The following is a 22,616-nucleotide window of genomic DNA, read 5'->3' as shown; positions in this document are numbered from 1 at the left end:
TCACCGATCCTTAACAGTAGATGGCAGTATCATATAGCGGCAAAGACTATACGTAATAGACTGGTGGCAGCAGTGGGATAATAACTGCAGTCTATTACCTGTCTCTCTGTCTCTCTGTAAGAGCATCATTATTATACTGTTAGAGAGAGACAGAGACAGAGAAAGAGAGACAGGTAATAGACTGCAGTGATTATCCCACTGCTGCCACCAGTGTAGCAATTTAGGTGCACCAGTCAGTGCAGGACTTGGACCAGTGACCCCTTTGTTATGGGGCATGTAGGTTATATCACCTGTGCCGGAGGCTTAAAGGTCTTGATCTCTTGTTAGAGTTCAAATCAAATCAAATGTTAATAGTCACACGCTTTGTAAACAACAGGTGTAGACTAACAGCGAAATGCTTTCTTACAGGCCCTTCCCAAAAGTGTAGAATACAATAAAAAATACAATTGAAATAATAATAATAATAGAACAGTTGATATTACACATGCTGCACAGGTAGGTGCACATGTAGCCAGCAGATCTGACACTTTCTTACAGCTGCACTAGGGTCGGACAGGCTTCCTTTGAATATTAAGACACGGCGGAGCCATAGTTTGTGCGGATTAATGTTAATTAACTTCACATGCTAATGTAAAAAGCTGGTTTTTGATATAAATATGAACTTGATTGAACAAAACATGCATGTATTGTATAACATAATGTCCTAGGTGTGTCATCTGATGAAGATCATTCCCTCTAGTAGAATGTACTTTTTTGTGTGAATTTTTTTAACCCCGTCCAGTTGGTGGCAACAATACACCTTTTGACAGGCCGCCCCCAGGGTTTAAGTGTAAGAAACAACACATCCGCTACGCTGATCCTCAACACGGGGGCCCTTCAGGGGTGAGTGCTGGGTCACCTCCTGTACTCCCTGTTCACTCATGACTGCATGGCCAGGTACAACTCCAACACCATCATTAAGTTTGCCGATGACACAACAGTGGTAGGCCTGATCACCAACCTGTAGGGAGGAGGTCAGAGACCTGGCCGTGTGGTGCCAGGACAACAACCTCTCCCTCAACGTGATCAAGACAAAGGAGATTATTGTGGACTACAGGAAAAGGAGGACCGAGCACGCCCCCATTCTCATCGACGGGGCTGCAGTGGAGCAGGTTGAGAGCTTCAAGTTCCTTGGTGTCCACATCACCAACAAACTATCATGGTCCAAACACACTAAGACAGTTGTGAAGAGGGCACGACAAAGCCTATTCCCCCTCAGGAGACTGAAAATATGTGGCATAGGTCCTCAGATTCTCAAAAGGTTCTACAGTTGCACCATTGAGAGCATCCTGACTGATTGCACACCTGCCTGGTATGGCAACTGCTTGGCCTCCGACCGCAAGGCACTACAGAGGGTACGGCCCAGTACATCACTGGGGCCAAGCTTCCCGCCATCCAGGACCTCTATACCAGGCGGTGTCAGAGGAAGGCCCTGAAAATTGTAAAATACGCCAGCCACCCTAGTCAGTTTGTTCTCTCTGCTATGCACGGCAAGCAGTAGCAGAGTGCCAAGTCTAGGTCCAAAAAGCTTCTTAACAGTTTCTACCCCCAAGCCATAAAACTCCTGAACAGCTATTCAAAGGGCTACCAAGACCCCTCTTATTGTCTATGCATGGTCATTTGAACTCTACCTACATGTACATATTACCTCAATTACTTCGAGTAACTGGTGCCCCCGCACATTGACTCTGTACTGGTACCACCTGTATATAGCCTCGCTATTGTTATTTTACTGCTGCTGTTTAATTATTTGTTACTTTTTTTCTCAATTTTTCTACATATCTATTTTTTACTTAGCACATTTTTCTTCTTAACTTCTTAAAGCATTGTTGGTTAAGGGCTTGTGAGTAAGCATTTCACTGTAAGGCCTACAGCCTGTTGTATTCGGCGCATGTGACAAATAAAGACAAATTAGATTTTTGTGTGTATTTTGTATTTGTAATTATTGTGGCTCTCCATTATCTACCCTTCCTGTGATCCAGCAAAATTAACTTAAGGCAGTTATATACAATTTTAAAATCATTAGCTACAATACATTTCACAACAGATTTCACAAAACATTAAGTGTGCCCTCAGGCCACTACTCTACTACTACCACATACTAGCAGTCTAAGGCACTGCATCTCAGTGCTAGAGGTGTCACTACAGAAAGTGGTGCAGCAGTCTAAGGCACTGCATCTCAGTGCTAGAGGTGTCACTACAGAAAGTGGTGCAGCAGTCTAAGGCACTGCATCTCAGTGCTAGAGGTGTCACTACAGAAAGTGGTGCAGCAGTCTAAGGCACTGCATCTCAGTGCTAGAGGTGTCACTACAGAAAGTGGTGCAGCAGTCTAAAGCACTGCATCTCAGTGCTAGAGGTGTCACTACAGAAAGTGGTGCAGCAGTCTAAGGCACTGCATCTCAGTGCTAGAGGTGTCACTACAGAAAGTGGTGCAGCAGTCTAAGGCACTGCATCTCAGTGCTAGAGATGTCACTACAGACCCTGGTTCAATTCCAGGCTGTATCACAACTGGTTTTGATTGGGAGTCCCATAGGGTGGTGTGCATTTGGCTCAGTGTTGTTAGGGTTAGGCTGTCATTGTAAATAAGAATTTGTTCTTAACTGACTTGCCTAGTTAATAAATATAGGTTAAATAAAACATATACAACATACAGTATGTGTATTTCGCCAATAAACCCGAAGAAGAATCTTGGTCTCGCGTGACGGTTTCCATGTGTTCTCGCTGACGCCCAAGCGTGATGGGCTGTGCTGTTCGTATGATGCTGTTTTTCATGGCAACCAGGCAGAATACTGTTGTTTCGTCCTGGCGAGACCGAAAACATTTAGCCGGTGCCGTGTCGGAGACTGACTTAATGGAAACCCGGATGTCTTAACTTGTTACTCATTTGTATTCATTAATTCTAGATACAGAATTATTTGCAAAACTTGTTTTCCCGTTAGCTGTCAACTGCAGTGGCACTGTAACGTTAGTTGCCAGCTGTAGCTAACGTTAGCTAACTGAGCGTACGAGGAAAGCAGAGACCGGGTGTGAATAACACTGACAACAGAGGTAGGGTTTTATTTTGAATGCATTTGTGTATGCAGTGTGTGTAGTTATGCCAATAGAAAAATCACCGTTACACATAATTTTGTGTTACAAAAACAACAATTGTTGATAGCTAGCTAACTTGGCTTGTTGCTAGCTAGCAATGCTATCTAATGTCAGAATGACACAGTGCAGTCTGTACTGCCATATCCTATTAGTCAAGATAGCTAACTATAGCTAGGTTGAGTATGGTTAAAGAGCAGTTGTCAACCTAGCTACATAGAAAGCTAAGACCTGATAGGACAGTAACTAGCTACTAGCTTGCTGCAACACAATACAGAGCTGCTAACGTCACACAATGCAGATCTGGTGCTGATTATACAATGACAGCTGTCACTGTACCAAATCTGTGAATAGTTTAGGTATTGTATTGTACCTATGCAACTTAGCTAGCTTTTACAGTAGCTAACTGTTTAGAATACCCAGCTAGTCAATGTGACTGCAAGGATAAAAGCTTGACCAGAATCCACTTTAGTCACCCTCCTGTGACTTTTATGTCTTGCAAAACAACAACGTGAGTTTTTTTTTTTTTTTTTTCCCATCTGAATTTGTTTTCAGGAGCACATGGTCATCTTGTAGTAGATTAGCTACACTTTGAAACAGAGGTGGCACAGTATGTAAACACTTCCATACAGTCATTACACAGTAGGTAGTGTAAAACATAGAACACAGAATTTTCGTCCAATCGATTCTTCCTAAATTCGCCCACCTTTCTCAATCAATGAGAGAAGATTTGAAATAGACAAGATGGCGGAGTCTACTACATGTCTACTACATTAGCAGTTGACATTTTCTCACACTCACTGATTTGTTTTCTGCTTCCTGAAAGCCTGTCTGCAATGCCAGGATACCAGGGGGAATAGCTGTCAAATTCAAACCTGTCTTTCAAGTCACAATCATGTCCTTGGTGTTTGAATGTTAGTCATGCACTCTCATATTGTGGTCTTCTGATGACAGAAGAGTATTCAGAGACAAGTGATCAGCTTTCCACAAACCTCTGTCACAGATTCTTTGCTTCATGTAGCCTCAAGGTTAGAGCATTGGGCCAGTAACTGAAAGTTTGCTGGTTCAAATACTGGAGCCGACAAGGTGAAAAAAATAAATAATAATCTGTCGCAGTGCCCTCTAGCAAGGCTCTTAACACTAATTGCTCCAGGGGTGCTGTCCAATAGTGACCCCACTTGGGTGTCTCGGGAGTTGGAATATGCAAAAAAAAAAAAAAAAAAAATCTGAATTTCTTCTACACACTTATAAATCAAGGCACCTCCTTAATGATAATAATAATTATTGTTGTCTCAGTTGTTACAGTTGCCACTGGTTTGTTGACAATGAGGAATCATGCCATTGTTGTGTCATTCGTCCCAACCCATCATGCATTGCTTTTAGGCCATTTTGCAGCTGAATTTAACCTTGGTGTATCTTACTGTTGCATCTCAGCTTAGTAAATGTTAGCTAGTCCTTAGGTATGTTGAAACCTGACATAGGGATTGAGTGATATACATTATTTATTGCAGTCTGAGGCAATCCTCGTAAAAAGGCTTGCTTCCCGCTTGTGGCTAGAAAGAAGCTTGTTCAGGCCACTTTTCTCTCTGTAATTGATTATGGTGACTTGTATATGCATGCAACGTCCTCTGTCTTATAGAGACTGGACTCTGTTTATCATGCAACCTCCTCTGTCTTACAGAGACTGGACTCTGTTTATCATGCAACCTCCTCTGTCTACCAGAGACTGGACTCTTGTTTATCATGCAGCCTCCTCTGTCTTACAGAGACTGGACTCTGTTTATCATGCAGCCTCCTCTGTCTTATAGAGACTGGACTCTGTTTATCATACAGCCTCCTCTGTCTACCAGAGACTGGACTCTGTTTATCATACAGCCTCCTCTGTCTACCACAGACTGGACTCTGTTTATCATACAGCCTCCTCTGTCTTACAGAGACTGGACTCTGTTTATCATACAGCCTCCTCTGTCTACCAGAGACTGGACTCTGTTTATCATACAGCCTCCTCTGTCTTACAGAGACTGGACTCTGTTTATCATGCAGCCTCCTCTGTCTACCAGAGACTGGACTCTGTTTATCATGCAGCCTCCTCTGTCTACCACAGACTGGACTCTGTTTATCATACAGCCTCCTCCATCTACCAGAGACTGGACTCTGTTTATCATGCAGCCTCCTCTGTCTTACAGAGACTGGACTCTGTTTATCATGCATCCTTGCTCTTTATTACAAAAGCCAAGTCACTCACCCACCATTGCACCTTGTACCAAATGGTAGGTTGGACCTCACTTTATATGCGTAGAAAGATACATTTATATGTGTTCATCTACAAAGTCCTTTTGGGTAAACTCCCTCTTTACCTCTGTAGTCTGGTTTCCTTCACCACCAGCAGGTCAACTCCCTCTTTACCTCTGTAGTCTGGTTTCCTTCACCACCAGCAGGTCAACTCCCTCTTCACCTCTGTAGTCTGGTTTTCTTCACCACCAGCAGGTCAACTCCCTCTTTACTTCTGTAGTCTGGTCTCCTTCACCACCAGCAGTTACCATACCCGGTCTGCTAGGTGGTTGCTACTTAAAGTCCCCAGGACATTCACACTATTAGGCAAGACTGCATTCTCTTCTTGTGCACCAGAGGCATGGAATAGTCTACTATCCATGCTTCATCTGGATATGTTAGTGCCACTGAATGAATTTAAAATATTGTTGTGAGACTCTGTTACAGAGGACTTTTTTTAGGCTGGATCATGTTGTATTGTTGTATGTTTTAGTTCTGTAATGTACTGATTGTAGCTGCCGCCTTGACCAGGTCTCCCTTGAAAAAGAGACTCTGGGTCTCAATGGGCTTTTCCTGGTTAAATAAAGGTTAAATAAAATATATAAATAAAACTAACTCCATTAGCTAGTTTCATGAACACCAATTAGGCCTGGTTCTAGACAATTAGGCCTGGTTCTAGACAATTAGGCCTGGTTCTAGACCAAAAAATTGAACATACTTTTTAGGACTAGGCCTAATTAGTGTCCGGGAAACCGGCCCTAGGGTCTGTTATTTCAATACTCTGTGTATGGCGACCTAAGCTTTATTGCCTCCGGTCACCTTACTATTTGCCTTTTATTATTAGTAACATGTAACCTAACCTGCACATTTTGCTCTTGCATATAGTAAATAATCAGAGACCGCCTGACCAGTCTGAACTTGTAGGTCAACCTGATACTAGACAAAGTGTGAGGCCTCTCCTATTGACATTCATTTTAATAATGATACCCCCCCCCCCATGCCCAATATAGGTCCGTCTGTTGATCCAGATGGTTGGTCAGGTGCTGGTTCAGGGATGTTGCAGGGTCAGCCAGGGAGGGCTAGGTCAGGCCTGACGAGCTATGTCAAGACCTTTACTGTAACTTTGTTGCCTCTTTTAAAAGAAGCTTCCTGTTATTTTTGTCCACTGGAAACCATAAAGGCCTAGGGCTGTGCTCTAGGCAAGCTGCCTGCCTCATGCCTGTCTGTTGGGCCTCTATTCTGACTGTTGAGCTGCAAAGAGAGAGGCTCACTCTCAGACTTCAGTCAGCCCATAACTAGCTCTCACTTCACTAATGCTGCATAATGTTAATGTATTACAGTAAGAGTTCTATGAAGGGTGTTGAAAATCTTAATGCACTGTGCTGTGCATCGAGTTCAATTGTCTATTGTGATGTTGCTGAGAAATCTCAACACTCCGTGTACAAGTACAAGGCAGAGTTGAGCGGCAACGAGTGTGGGTGGACTGAAGCTCCGACTATATCGAGTCACTGTCAGTCGATACTTGTAAAAAAATGTCAAATCTTAAAGCCTTACTGTGTACCGATATTTATCTTGTTTAAAGTTGGGCTTGTGTGTGTTTGCTGAAATCCATAGTTTAAAAAAATATGTAAAACTTGAGTCAAATACAACCACCGACTGTTTCCTAGTTTCTGTTGCTCTAAAATGGCTCTAAGACATAGATTACACTATGTAATCTGACCTTCAGTTGACGCATGCGCTGAGTTGTCATTTTAGAGCGAGGAAAACAAGGAAACGGTCGATGGTTGTATTTGACTCAAGTATGGAAGGATGGATGCCCCCAGACCTCTTCGTTAGACCAGAGAAAGGCTACTGTACTGGACAGGCTCATCCAAGCTACTGTGTTGGCCTCTGGGCATTGTAGAGACTGAGGTAACCATTGAAAGGTTTGACTTTTATCTGTCTAAAGGGAAATTAAGGGACTCTCAAGCTGTTGAAACAGTTCAAGGAGATGGTTGCAATATTACCCTAGGCGTTGGCAGCACTTGGGGAAAAAAGTATACTCCAAGACTAACAAAAAAAAACGCAATTAAACTCTTATTAGCCTGCTCTTACCTTATCAGCAGTAATAACATAATTTGACATGCTTTGTTTGCTCACATGATCACGTCTTAGGCCTATTATCAATATTATCGATAGGCCTGCTGTGGTGTTGTGTAGCTTATTGGAGTTCAAGGCTTGTGATCAGAGAGGGGTGTTGCACTAAGCAGCATTTGTAAGCAGTAGATTGTAGAACAAGACGTCTGGAAGGTTAGTTGGCTAGACATAGAGGGTTTAGAAGAGACTGGGTTCAATGGGATAGTGTGTCATACATTCATGGTCATGTGCCTACTGCCCTGCTGCTAGACCGTTGCTTTGCTGTGCTGTGGCGTGACACTGAAACAGAATGTATTTAAAATAGAGAATCCTATTACCGTACTACTGGTACTTTCCAGCTGCTGACCAGTGACTGCTGCCACCAACTGTAATGTAAATGAATTATTTACAAGTCACAGCACCATATCGATCAGATCAAGACGAGGGATTCCTTTACTGAAAGGCCTTGAATCCAAGGACATTTCAGTTAATTAAGCTATTTTCATGTCATCTCATGTCCTAAGAATACTTTCAGACCACTTTAAATCAGATTCAAGTTTCAGTGTTTTAATTAAGGATCTGCCCCTTTTCCCCCCCTGTTTTCACCTGAAATGACATACCCAAATCTAACTGCCTGTAGCTCAGGACCTGAAGCAAGGATATGCATATTCTTGATACCATTTGAAAGGAAACACTTTGAAGTTTGTGGAAATGTGAAATGAATGTAGGAGAATATAACACAATAAATCTGGTAAAAGATAAAACAAAGAAATAAACATGCGTTCTTTGTTTTGTATTTTTTTTGTTCCATCTTTGAAATCCAAGCGAAAGGCCATAGTGTATTATTCCAGCCCAGGTGCAATTTAGATTTTGTCCACTAGATGGCAGCAGTGTATGTGCAACGTTTTAGACTGATCCAATGAACCATTGCATTTCTATTCAAAATGTTGTATCAAGACTGCCAGAATGTGCCTAATTGGTTTATTAATACATTTTCAAGTTCATAACTGTGCACTCTCCTCAAACAATAGCATGGAAATCTTTCACTGTAATAGCTACTGTAAATTGGACAGTGCAGTTAGATTAACAAGAATTTAAGCTTTCTGCCAATATCAGATATGTTTATGTCCTGGGAAATGTTTTTGTTACTTACAACCTCATGCTAATCGCATTAGCCTACGTTAGCTCAACCTTCCCGCGGGGTCCCACTGATCCTGTAGAGGTTTTAATGTGCTAAGCTTTCGTTCAACAACAACTTTCGTCGGGGCATACAGCCAAATACAGTGATAGGCCATAGCTTTTATAGTGGTAGTGTTTAATAATTTTACCTTATAACATATTTATACTGTATGAACCAAGGTGTTTTCTCAAACTCCCTCTCTCCTTCGGTCCCGTCTCTGACAGCTGGAATAACTCCAGTGTAGATAATGATCAGGAGAAATGTTGCCTTGATTTTGGTATCTATAGCTTCTAGTCTAACCTTATTAACCAAGGTGCTTTCTCTTTCTCCCCTTCATCTGTTCCTGACAGCTGTAATAACTCCACAGTGTAGATAATGATCAGGAGAAATGGTGCCTTGCCAGACCCACGTGATGCTGAAGTGGCAGGAGCATCTGAACAGCTCCTGGGCGGCGGAGGACAGCCAGACGGCCACGCGCCAGGGGGCTGCAGGACTCTACGCCAAACTGCTACACAATAAGGAGGTGGTGGGGGTGGCCCAGCCTGTAATGGTAAAGGGACAGAACGTGCTCAACTCGCATCCTCTTGCATATATTATATAGCCTGAGTTCCAGTCTGTTTGTGCTTTCATGCCAACCCCCTGTCACTCATTGTCATGACAATAACAGCAATGGAGCAGGCAAGAGCATAGACTGATCTGGGACCAGGTTCAATATTAGGAAGGTGTTCCCAATGTTTGGTGTACTCGGTGTACATTTCAAAATACTTGAATATAAGTTGCAGTTAAAGGGTTTGTTTTTAATTTCAGGACTTGATTGGCCCGCGCCTGCCAGACTTCCAGTATGAGTCCAGTGCTGCTGAGGAGCGGGAGGAGTACCTGTCATCGTTACTCCACAGCCAGCGCTGCCTGGCCCACCGTGTGCTGGCCCGGACCCCCTATGCCCTGGGCCTGCACCACCGCCTCGTGGTCCTCCAGCGGATATACTACGCCCTCCACAGCAAGTACCACGACCGCTTCCGGGCTCCTGCTCCCCCTCAGACCATGGCTAGCCAGGACAGCGGGGCCATGGAGCCTGCCTCGGAGCCCTGGCTGCCTGGAGGAGCATCCAGAGTTAAATCAGGGACGGATGTTCTGATAGAGATGGGCGTACGGACAGGACTGAGTCTCCTCTTCGCCCTGCTGCAGCAGAACTGGCGGTACGCCCGTGAGGACCCTGGAGTGGCGCTGTGTAACGATGTGTTGGCTACCGCTTCTTCTGTCCTAGCCTCCCTGCCCCCTCTCTCTCTGGCCAACGAGAACAAGATCCCAGCGGTGGGGCTGGACTGCCTGGCTCAGGTGGCAGACTTCCTGAAGAAGACGTCTGTGAGCTCTGTGAGTGGAGGGGCAGATCGGGCGGGACGCAGGCTGGCTCTGGAGCTGCTGCTGGGCCTGGCTGTACAGAGGGGCTCCCTGAGATTCCTGCTGGAGTGGGTGGAGGTGGCCCTGGCTGCCTCTGCTTCCTCCTCCACGGGGTCACAACAGTTACAGTCAGAGGGAGGAGTAGGCTATGACCTCATCTATCAAACACTTCTTCAAATGAGGCAATACTCGGTACGTACGTTCCCTCACCTTGACCTTCTCCTTTCTATTCAGGGTAGGTTTCATCAATAATAGCAGTGCTCATGTTCTGCTATTTATATATAGATGATGTGTGCGTCCCAAATGGTATAGGGGCTCAGGTAAAAAGTAGTGTACTATATAGGGAATAGGGCTCTGGTCAAAAGTAGTGTACTATATAGGGAATAGGGGGCCATTTGGTACCCCTAAAGTGTAATATTGGGGGGGGGGGGGGGGGGGGTTCTACTAAGCTAACTTATGGAATTATTTAACAATGGTCATACCCAAGGATCATTTAGCGATTTCATTTAGGATTTTAGGACCCCTTTAGGTATATACAGTACCAGTCAAAAGTTTGGACACACCTACTCGTTCAAGGGTTTTTCTTTATTTTTACTATTTTCTACATTGTACAATAATAGTGAAGACATAAAAACCTAAGAAATAATACATATGGAATCATGTAGTAACCAAAAAAATGTTAAACAAATAAACAAATATTTTAGATTATTCAAAGTAGCCACCCTTTGCCTTGATGACAGCTTTACACACTCTTGGCACTCTCTCAACCAGCTTCATGAGGAATGCTTTTCCAACAGTCTTGAAGGAGTTCCCAAAAATGCTGAGCACTTGTTGGCTGCTTTTCCTCCACTCTAAGGTCCAACTCCTCCCTAACCATCTCAATTGGGTTGAGTTTGTGTAATTGTGGAGGCCAGGTCATCTGATGCAGCACTCCATCACCCTCCTTCTTGGTCAAATAGTGTGTTTTGGGTCATTGTCCTGTTGAAAAACAAATGATAATCCCACTAAGCGCAAACTAGATGGGATGACGTATCACAGCAGAATTCTGTGGTAGCCATGCTTGTTAAGTGTGCTTTGAATTCTAAATAAATCACTGACAGTGTCACCAGCAAAGCTCCATCACACCTCCTCCTCCATGCTTCACGGTGGGAATCACACATACGGAGATCATCCGTTCACCTACTCTGCATCTAACTCGTAACACAGCGGTTGGAACCAAAAATCTCAAATTTGGTCTCATCAGACCAAAGGACAGATTTCCACCGGTCTAATGTCCATTACTCGTGTTTCTTGGCCCAAGCACGTCTCTTCTTCTTGTTGGTGTCCTTCAGTAGTAGTTTCTTTGCAGCAATTTGACAATGAAGGCCTGATTCACGGAGTCTCCTCTGAACAGTTGATGTTGAGATGTGTCTGTTACTTGAACTCTGTGAAGCATTTATTTGGGCTGCAATCTCAGGTGCAATTAACTCCAATGAACTTATCTTCTGCAGCAGAGGTAACTCTGGGTCTTCCGTTCCTGTGGTGGTCCTCATGAGAGCCAGTTTCATCATAGCACTTGATGATTTTTGCGATTGCACAACGTTCTTAAAATGTTCTGTATTGACTGACCTTCATGTCTTAAAGTAATGATGGACTGTCATTTATCTTTGCTTATGTGAGCTGTTCTTACAATAATATGGACTTGGTCTTTACCAAATAGGGCTTTCTTCTGTATACCACCCTTACCTTGTCAGAACACAACTGATTGGCTCAAAAGCATTAAGAAGGAATTACATTCCACAAATTAACTTTTAACACACCTGTTAATTGAATTGCATTCCAGGTGACTACCTCATGGAGCTGGTTGAGAGAATGCCAAGAGTGTGCAAAGCTGTCATCAATGCAATGGGTGGCTACTTTGAAGATTTTCAAATATATACATTTTTGTTAGATTTGTTCAACACTTTTTTGGTTACTACATGATTCCATATGTGTTATTTCATAGTTTTGATGTCTTCACTATTATTCTACAATGTAGAAAATAATAAAAAATAAAGGAAAACCCTTGAGTAGGTGTGTCCAAACTTTTGACTGGTATGAATAACACGCAATGAATAACAGATTCGTAGATAGGAAAACAGTTAAAATCAAATCAAAATGACGTTGTTTTTGAAATGTCTGTCCTATACCTGAGCGATTCTAAGAAAGATCAGTAAAGTATTTATATACAGTGCATTCGGAAAGTATTGTAAAATGTATTAAATAAAAAAAAATCTCATCAATCTACACACAATAGCCAATAATGACAAAGCTTAAACAGGTTTTTAGAAATGTTTGCAAATTTATAAAACTATATCTATTCTGACTTTTTGCCAGAAGACTAAACATTTTGCTCAGGTGGTTCCTGTTTACGTTGATCATCCTTAAGTTGTTTCTACAACTTGATTGGAGCCCACCTGTGGTAAATTCAATTGATTGGACATGATTTGGAAAGGCACACACCTGTCTATATGTGGTCCCACAGTTGACAGTGCATGTCAGAGCAAAAACCAGGTCGAACGAATTGTCCGTAGAGCTCTGAGACAGGATTGTGTCAAGGCACAGATCTGGGGAAGGGTACCAACACATTCCTGCAGCCTTGAATGTCCCCAAGAACACAGTGTCCTCCATCATTCTTAAATGGATGAAGTTTGGAACCACCAAGACTCTTCCTAGTGCTGTCCGCCCGGCCAAACTGAGCAATCGGGGGAGATGGCCTTGGTCAGGAAGGTGACCAAGAACCTGATGGTCACTCTGACAGAGCTCTAGAGTTCCTTTTTAGAGATGGGAGAACCTTCCAGAAGGAAAACCATCTCTGCAGCCCTCCACCAATCAGGCCTTTATGGTAGAGTGGCCAGACGGAAGCCGTTCCTCAGTAAAAGACATGACAGCTCGCTTGGAGTTTGCCAAAAGGCACCTAAAGGATTCTCAGACTATGAGAAACAAGATTCTCTGGCAGCATCATGCTGTGGGGATGTTTTTCAGCGGCAGAGACTGGGAGACTAGTCAGGGTCGAGGGAAAGATGAACAGAGTAAAGTATAGAGAGATCCTTGATGGAAACCTGCTCCAGGGCACTCAGGACCTCAGACTGGGGCGACGGTTCACCTTCCAACAGGACAACAACCCTAAGCACACAGCCAAGAAAACGCAGGAGTGGCTTCGGGCCAAGTCTCTGAATGTCCTTGACTGGCCCAGCATGAGCCCGGATCTGAACCCGATCGAACATCTCTGGTGAAACCTGAAAATAGCTTTGCAGCTATGCTCCCCATCCAATCTGACAGAGCTTGAGAGGATCTGCAGAGAAGAATGGGAGAATCTTACCAAATACATCTGTGCCAAGCTTGTAGCATCATACCCAAGCAGACTCGAGGATGTAATCGCTGCCAAATGTGCTTCAATATTGTACTGAGTGAAGGGTCTGAATACTTATGTAAATGTAATATTTTTTTTGTATTTGTACTACATTTGCAAAAAATACCCCATATGCCATTATGGGGAATTATGTGTAGATTGTTTAGGAAAAAAATGACTTCATCCGTTTACAGCCTTTTTTTTTTTTTAATGTGGAAATAGTCAAGGGGTCTGAATACTTTCTGAATGCACCATTTTTTTTACTCATATTTAACCCCTTTTTTTAGGCACTAAACTATTTCCATATGGGTGTACAAAACATTAGTTTTAACAAGTGACATCCATAAGGAATCATAGCTTTCATCTGGATTCACCTGGTCTGTCTCTGTCATGGAAAGAGCAGGTGTTCTTAATGTTTTGTACACTCAGTGTGTGTATTGTGGAGGGTACTAATGCAGCGGGTGGCAGCGTAACATTTCCCCTCGTTGTAAATCATATTTACTTTTTCATTTTACTGTGTATCCTGGCCTGATGCCTGCAGCTAAAAGCCTGGTCCATTCCTCAGTGTGGTGGTGCTGCCTCGTCTGTCTGTGTGTCCACTTGATTTACTAGTCACTTAATCAATAGGAAATATTCCACCAGAAAGCTTTTATCTTCTGGGTGATAAAGAACTCCACCAGCAACTTTTCAAGTGGATCTCGAAATGTAGATATATATGACAGGGTGGTAATGTACCAACAGACTGGTTTTGAGATATTATTTCTGTGGTATTGTTTTATTGTCTTCCCAACAGACTGGTATTGAGATATTATTTCTGTGGTATTGTTTTATTGTCTTCCCAACAGACTGGTATTGAGATATTATTTCTGTGGTATTGTTTTATTGTCTTTCCAACAGACTGGTTTTGAGATATTATTTCTGTGGTATTGTTTTATTGTCTTTCCAACAGACTGGTATTGAGATTTTTTATGTGATATTGTTTTAGTGTATTTTCTATAATTGGCGGAAGGCTATGAGAAGTGGTAACTGAAGGATGTCAGTTGTGAACTGTTAAGTCTTCTCTTTGTAGTAAAACATTACCTGTACCTCCTTTTTCATTGTCCTTCAAGCCAAATGGGCTCAATTGTCCTGGAACAGTACCCTCTAATGTTCTGTCAGTGTCCTGGAACAGTACCCTCTAATGTTCTGTCAGTGTCCTGGAACAGTACCCTCTAATGTTCTGTCAGTGTCCTGGAACAGTAGCCTCTAATGTTCTGTCAGTGTCCTGGAACAGTACCCTCTAATGTTCTGTCAGTGTCCTGGAACAGTACCCTCTAATGTTCTGTTTTTATTCCCTTAGGGTTTCCGTGGAGACTCTCTCAATTCTCAGGCCCTGAAGAAGGATGCAGATGGACTCTGCAGTCTCTCCCACGTGGCTCTCTGCCTGTTTGAAGAGGTTGGTTGGACTAAAGCAATTAGAAATATCTGTGTTTTCTAGGTCTGGATCTGAATGATGACTGACAGCATAAAGCTATGGCAACACTGTATTCAATACAGTTCAGTGAACTTCATTCATCCCCCAAGGGCTTATTATTTCTGTCAGTTATACTGTAAGATACGGATCGAAAGACAAACATGCAGTAACACTTACTAAATATTTTACATCAAGCAAGACAGGCTGTTTATCTGTTTGACAGATTAGACACTGCAGCACTGTATGTAAATGTTCTTCCTTCCCCTTTCCTCATCAGATCTGTAACCTGGCATCCAACTGCTTGTGTTCGTGCAGCGCGGGCTCAGCCACCCCTGGTGGAGTGGAGAACGATGCTGTCATGGTGTATGTGTGGGGCAGCAACAGCTCTCACCAGCTGGCTGAGGGCACCTTGGAGAAGATCCTACAGCCCAAACTGGCACAGGGCTTCAGCGACGCTCAAATGGTACTCTACAACCCTGTCGAGCTTCTTTCACACTGTAGGGCCAAATATGATCAAGCCGAGCTGTACTGGGCTAGCCTGGCTATGAATCCACCATAGTTACTGGAACTTTGCTGGAAAGGACAATGTGAAAATGAAAATATTTGAGCCAGCACAGTACGGTTCAGGTGGGCTCTCTAGTGTGAATCGGGCATCTGTCTGACATGGTGGACCGCAATCTGTTCTGTCAGCTCCGAGTCATGGTATACACTTACCAAAGCGTATATTAAAAACACAGCTTCATCTGTCTCCTTGATCAGCTCACGGAAACAGGACAATAAGTTGATTACTTGCAGCTAAATGCATTTGAATGAATCAGAAATAATGTCATAAATGTCATGTCCAGTTTGAGATGATTAGTTCTGTTGAATGACATGTTTTCTCTTTCCACTTCATCTTTCCTCTGTTCTAGATTGAAGCGGGACAGTACTGCACGTTCTCTGTGTCCGCGGACGGCTCAGTGAAGGCTTGTGGGAAGGGCAGCTATGGCCGGCTGGGTCTGGGAGACTCCAACAACCAGTCCATGCCCAAGAAGCTGGCCCTGGAACCCCCGAGGAACATGTGTAAGGTAAAAGACTCACCATAACGTTGGCCCTATGCAGTAGATCACCTGTTGGGTGTCGACGAACTCCGGAGATTCAACATGTAGAATAGTTTGGAAATGTACAGAACATGACTGTGAAGAACATGACTGTCTGTGGTCAGAGGCGATAGGGCACCTGCTGATTTGAACGGTTTGTCGTTCTGTTTTGTGCTTTAGGTTTCCTCGTCCAAGGGCTCTGATGGCCACACCCTGGCTGTCACAGGGGAGGGAGAGGTCTTCAGTTGGGGCGACGGAGACTATGGGAAGTTGGGACATGGAAACAGTGCCACTCAGAAATACCCCAAGATAATACAAGGACCTCTGCTGGGCAAAGTAAGCCTGCAATGGAGACTAACCCGTGCTCATTGTGTTTTAGGATGGATGTTGTCTCGCGGTACAGGACGTCACAGCGTGGTCTCGCGGTACGAGACGTCATCACAGCGTGGTCTCGCGGTACAGGACGTCATCACAGCGTGGTCTCGCGGTACAGGACGTCATCACAGCGTGGTCTCGCGGTACAGGACGTCACAGCGTGGTCTCGCGGTACAGGACGTCACAGCGTGGTCTCGCGGTACAGGACGTCACAGCGTGGTCTCGCGGTACAGGACGTCACAGCGTGGTCTCGCGGTACAGGACGTCCCAGCGTGGTCTCGCGGTACAGGACGTCCCAGCGTGGTCTCGCGGTACAGGACGTCCCAGCGTGGTCTCGCGGTACAGGACGTCACAGCGTGGTCTCGCGGTACAGGACGTCACAGCGTGGTCTCGCGGTACAGGACGTCACAGCGTGGTCTCGCGGTACAGGACGTCACAGCGTGGTCAGGACGTCACAGCGTAGTCTCGCGGTACGAGACGTCCCAGCGTAGTCTCGCGGTACGAGACGTCCCAGCGTAGTCTCGCGGTACGAGACGTCCCAGCGTAGTCTCGCGGTACGAGACGTCACAGCGTAGTCTCGCGGTACGAGACGTCACAGCGTAGTCTCGCGGTACGAGACGTCACAGCGTAGTCTCGCGGTACGAGACGTCACAGCGTAGTCTCGCGGTACGAGACGTCACAGCGTAGTCTCGCGGTACGAGACGTCACAGCGTAGTCTCGCGGTACGAGACGTCACAGCGTAGTCTCGCGGTACGAGACGTCACAGCGTAGTCTCGCGGTACGAGACGTCACAGCGTAGTCTCGCGGTACAGGACGTCACAGCGTAGTCTCGCGGTACAGGACGTCACAGCGTGGTCTCGCGGTATAGGACATCACAGCGTAGTTTCGTTTGAGAATCGGCTTGAATCAGTTCTGGAATCGAGGCTAGGATGAAAGCAGACATTTTTATTGAATACCCAAAAAGAAAACTACTTCCCACTTTTCATATGATTCGTCAATGTTTTCTACTTTCAGGTTGTGGTGTGTGTCTCTGCTGGCTACAGACATAGTGCTGCTGTAACCAACGATGGAGAGCTGTACACCTGGGGAGAAGGTGACTTCGGCAGACTGGGTAGAGTTCCTGTTCTTTTCATTTCAAACCTTCATTTCAAACATTGTATGGAATTGACACTGCAATAACATCATCAGACAGAGCACCTTTCAGTGACTTCTAGATGTATTTGAAAACTGCTTTAGAAAATAAATGTTTGATTATTATTATCAGACAAGTGTCTCTCCAGGCCACAGTGATGGCCACAGTCATGACGATCTTTCTCTGTCTCTCCAGGCCACAGTGACGGACACAGTCATGACGATCTTTCTCTGTCTCTCCAGGCCACAGTGACGGTCACAGTCATGACGATCTTTCTCTGTCTCTCCAGGCCACAGTGACGGACACAGTCATGACGATCTTTCTCTGTCTCTCCAGGCCACAGTGACGGTCACAGTCATGACGATCTTTCTCTGTCTCTCCAGGCCACAGTGACGGACACAGTCATGACGATCTTTCTCTGTCTCTCCAGGCCACAGTGACAGCCATAGTCGTAACGTGCCTACGCTGGTGAAGGATATCAGTGGAGTGGGTCAGGCGGCCTGCGGTAGCTCTCACACGATGGCTGTGGCTCAGGACGGACGCATGGTGTGGTCTTTCGGAGGGGGAGATAACGGTATTATACAGAGATGATGTCTTTCGTAAGGGGGAGATAATGGTTTGATACATAGATGATAATGTCATTCTGAGTGGGAGATAACAGTATGACACAGAGATGATAATATCCTTCGGTGAGGGAGATAACAGTATGATAGTGATGATAATGGTTCTCTGAGGGGGAAATAACGGTTCGATACAGAGATGATAATGGTTCTCTGAGGGGGAGATAACGGTTTGATACAGCGACGATAATGTCCTTCTGAGGGGGAGATAACAGTATGATACAGAGATGATAATGTCCCGAGGGGGAGATAACAGTATTACATTTAAATCAAATCAAATGTATTTATATAGCCCTTCTTACATCAGCTGATATCTCAAAGTGCTGTACAGAAACCCAGCCTAAAACCCCAAACAGCAAGCAATGCAGGTGTAGAAGCACGGTGGCTAGGAAAAACTCCCTAGAAAGGCCAAAACCTAGGAAGAAACCTAGAGAGGAACCAGGCTATGAGGGGTGGCCAGTCCTCTTCTGGCTGTGCCGGGTGGAGATTATAACAGCACATGGCCACATTTACGTCATTTAGCAGACGCTCTTATCCAGAGCGACTTACAAATTGGTGCATTCACCTTATGATATCCAGTGGAACAACCACTTTACAATGGTACATCTATATTTTTTTATTTTTTGTATTTTTTGGGGGGTGTGTGTTAGAAGGATGATACAGATATATGATGATACAGATATAATAATGGTTCTTTGGCGAGGGAGATAACAGTATGATAGAGAGATGATAATGGTTCTCTGAGGGGGAGATAACGGTTTGATTCAAATCAAATTTGATTAGTCACATGCGCCGAATACAACAGGTGTTAACCTTACAGTGAAATGCTTACTTACGAGCCCCTAACCGACAGTGCCGTTAAAAAAAATACGGATAAGAATAAGAGATAAAAGTAACAAGTAATTAAAGAGGATCAGTAAAAAATAACAATATATACAGGGGGATGCCGATACAGAGTCAATGCAATGTGCGGGGTTACCGGTTAGTTGAGGTAGTAGGTAGAGCTATGCATAGATGTCAGGAGTTCAGGAGTCTCATGGCTTGGGGATAGAAGCTGTTTAGAAGCCTCTTGGACCTAGACAGGGCCTTCCTCTGACACCGCCTGGTATAGAGGTCCTGGATGGCAGGAAGCTTGGCCCCAGTGATGTACTGGGTCGTACACACTACCCTCTGTAGCGCCTTGCGGTCAGAGGCCGAGCAGTTGCCATACCAGGCAGTGATGCAACCCGTCAGGATGTTCTCGATGGTGCAACTGTAGAACCTTTTGAGGATCTGAGGACCCATGCTAAATATTTTCTCCTGAGCGGGAATAGGTTTTGTTGTGCCTGCTTCACGACTGTCTTGGTGTGCTTGGTGATGTGGACACCAAGGAACTTGAAGCTCTCAACCTGCTCCACTGCAGCCCCGTCGATGAGAATGGGGTCGTGCGCGGTCCTCTTTTTCCTGTAGTCCACTATCTTCTCCTTTGTCTTGATCACGTTGAGGGAGAGGTTGTTGTCCTGGCACCACACGGCCAGGTCTCTGACCTCCTCCCTATAGGCTGTCTCATTGTTGTCGGTGATCAGGCCTACCACTGTTGTGTCATCGGCAAATTTAATTATGGTGTTGGAGTCGTGCCTGGCTGTGCAGTCATGAGTGAACATGGAGTACTGGAGGGGCCTGAGTCCGTACCCCTAAGGGGCCCCTGTATTGAGGATCAGCGTAGCGGGTGTGTTGTTACCTAACCTTACCACCTGGGGGTGGCCCGTCAGTAAGTCAGAGGTGATAATGTCCTTCGGAGGGGGAGATAAAGGGTTGAGACAGCTGATAATGTCCCTGGGCTGGTCCAATCACTTGTACAGTATATGACATTTCACTTAATCTCTCCTCTAAATACCAGACACTAACAGAACACATTATTAAAATACTCCTATCATGCATTCTCCATTTCACACCGTCTGTTTTACAGTAGCTCTATGGTCATGGTTAGTCTGGGCGCCAGTCTGGAATTGTCGTGCCAAACAACAATGGCAACGGAGTTGCCAAAAACACAAACTGATCTGAGACCAGGCTACCAGGGTGTTCAGGGTGACTGATTTTGCTGTATTTGGTGTGGCAGGTAAACTGGGTCATGGGGACACTAACCGTGTGTACCGGCCCAAGGTGATCGAAGCACTGCATGGGTTCATCATCAGGAAGGTGTGTGCTGGGAGCCAGTCATCTCTGGCTCTGACCTCTGCTGGACAGGTACGGTACTGCTCACTCAACGCCCCTAGTTCATGTTTTTTAAACATGTTATAACTGCTCATCCTGCTACAGTATGTCAGCTTTAAACCAGCTAAATAAACACTAAAATATGAACATACATTTTACATGAACACATTCGGTCTTATTTTCTCATGCAAAATCACAGCTAAAGGCCTCATAGTCATTTTGTCTACTGTTCCTGAACCCTGATCTCATTGTTCCCTCTCAGGTATTTGCGTGGGGCTGTGGTTCATGTTTGGGCTGTGGCTCCTCTGAAACCACATCTCTGAGACCCAGGTTCATCGAAGAGCTCAGTGTGACCAAGATTATCGACATTTCCTGTGGGGACAGCCACTGTCTGGCTCTGTCCCATGGTGAGAGACTAACAGATGGCCATGTTTGTAAAAGTTCTTCATGGGTCTACAATGATACCGTTCACTGACACCACTAAATCAGATTCAGATTTAGCCTACCATCCAACCTCCTCGTCATACGGATCCAGTAAATACAGACAATAACACATTATAAACTTTATTATTAACTGGATGGTTCGAGCCCTGAATGCTGATTAGCTGACAGCCGTGGTATATCAGACCGTATACCACGGGTATGACAAATTATGTTGGTAACCAGTTTATAATAGCAATAAGGCACCTCGGGGTTTGTGGTATATGGCCAATATACCACGGCTAATGGCTGTATCCAGGCATTCCGCGTTGCGTCGTGCTTAAGAACAGCCCTTAGCCGTGGTATATTGACCATATACCACACCCCCTTGTGCCTTATTGCTTAATTATAACACATTGTAAAGCCTCCTAACATAAAGTGTTTAGTAAAACGCATTACTTTTTCGGCTACTTGTATTAACATAAACTTGACTTGAAGACATTGAAAAATTGGACACAATCATATTCTTCTATTCCCTTCCTCCTGTCAGAAAATGAGGTGTATGCTTGGGGGAACAATGCCATGGGGCAGTGTGGCCAGGGGCACACCTCCACACCCGTCACCAAGCCGAAGAAAGTGATTGGTCTAGAAGGAGTGTCAATCCAGCAGATCACCGCTGGCACTTCCCACAGCCTGGCCTGGACCGCTGTCCCCACTGACAGGTATGAAGGAGGACCTCAGGGTCTTGTTCATTTGGAAAACAAGTATTTATTGGACAAGTTCAAATGGTTACCTCCCTGTTTCACCGTTTTTTCTTCCAGTGGTGCCTCCTGAACACTACCCAGAAAGAGTAACCGTTTGAATTGAAAACAGTCAAGCTAGCTATATGTATTCAAAGCCACATCTATCCTTGTTTGATGGATGAAAAAAAACAGAGATTTTCCGTCTAACAGCTATTTGTCCTCTTGTCTCTGTGTTTTTCTGATCTCATCTTGCAGCTCAGGCATTGCATTATTCATTGATGTGTTTATAAAATGAGTTATTCCTGGACAGGCAGGTTGCTTGTTTCATTATTTATTTCCTTATTTAATTGTTTATTTTCTCCTGGGCTGGACAGGCAGTTGGTGGCATGGCATAGACCGTTCTGTGTGGACCTGGAGGAGAGCACCTTTACCTACCTACGCAGTTTCCTGGAGAGATACTGTGACGGGATAGGAGGAGAAATGCCCCCTGCACCCTTCCCCTCCAAGAGGTAAAACAACATGCCCCCTGCACTCATCCCTTCCAAGAGGTAAAACAACATGCCCCCTGCACTCATCCCTTCCAAGAGGTAAAACAACATGCCCCCTGCACTCATCCCCTCCAAGAGGTAAAACAACATGCCCCCTGCACTCATCCCTCCAAGAGGTAAAACAACATGCCCCCTGCACTCATCCCTTCCAAGAGGTAAAACAACATGCCCCCTGCACTCATCCCTTCCAAGAGGTAAAACAACATGCCCCCTGCACTCATCCCTTCCAAGAGGTAAAACAACATGCCCCCTGCACTCATCCCTTCCAAGAGGTAAAACAACATGCCCCCTGCACCCTTCCCCTCCAAGAGGTAAAACAACATGCCCCCTGCACTCATCCCTTCCAAGAGGTTAAACAACATGCCCCCTGCACTCATCCCTTCCAAGAGGTAAAACAACATGCCCCCTGCACTCATCCCTTCCAAGAGGTAAAACAACATGCCCCCTGCACTCATCCCTTCCAAGAGGTAAAACAACATGCCCCCTGCACTCATCCCTTCCAAGAGGTAAAACAACATGCCCCCTGCACTCATCCCTCCAAGAGGTAAAACAACATGCCCCCTGCACTCATCCCTTCCAAGAGGTAAAACAAC

The 22,616-nt window shown here is 44.9% G+C and overlaps 1 protein-coding gene across 8 annotated transcripts in view; it reads left to right on the top strand.

Annotated features, from left to right (window-relative positions):
- Positions 1–2,776: 2,776 nt before the first annotated feature.
- Positions 2,777–22,616, top strand: part of LOC106568497 (putative E3 ubiquitin-protein ligase HERC1) — a 101,001-nt gene continuing 81,161 nt past the window's right edge. For all 8 annotated transcript variants that reach the window (XM_082960572.1, XM_082960570.1, XM_082960573.1 and 5 more), the window contains exons 1-13: positions 2,777–3,087; positions 9,043–9,242; positions 9,500–10,282; positions 14,800–14,895; positions 15,191–15,376; positions 15,825–15,980; positions 16,173–16,328; positions 17,382–17,478; positions 17,930–18,073; positions 20,218–20,345; positions 20,575–20,719; positions 21,283–21,454; positions 21,850–21,984. In XM_082960572.1, coding sequence (XP_082816698.1) covers positions 9,081–9,242; positions 9,500–10,282; positions 14,800–14,895; positions 15,191–15,376; positions 15,825–15,980; positions 16,173–16,328; positions 17,382–17,478; positions 17,930–18,073; positions 20,218–20,345; positions 20,575–20,719; positions 21,283–21,454; positions 21,850–21,984 — 2,360 coding nt within the window. In that variant the 5' untranslated portion in view covers positions 2,777–3,087; positions 9,043–9,080. The remainder of the gene's footprint in view (positions 3,088–9,042; positions 9,243–9,499; positions 10,283–14,799; positions 14,896–15,190; positions 15,377–15,824; positions 15,981–16,172; positions 16,329–17,381; positions 17,479–17,929; positions 18,074–20,217; positions 20,346–20,574; positions 20,720–21,282; positions 21,455–21,849; positions 21,985–22,616) is intronic.

Source organism: Salmo salar, chromosome 13 (genome assembly GCF_965601325.2).
Source record: "Salmo salar chromosome 13, fSalSal1, whole genome shotgun sequence".
In the NCBI taxonomy this organism is placed as follows: Eukaryota; Metazoa; Chordata; class Actinopteri; order Salmoniformes; family Salmonidae; genus Salmo; species Salmo salar.
Note: the sequence above shows the minus strand (reverse complement) of the source record. Positions and strands in the feature narration are given on the sequence as shown.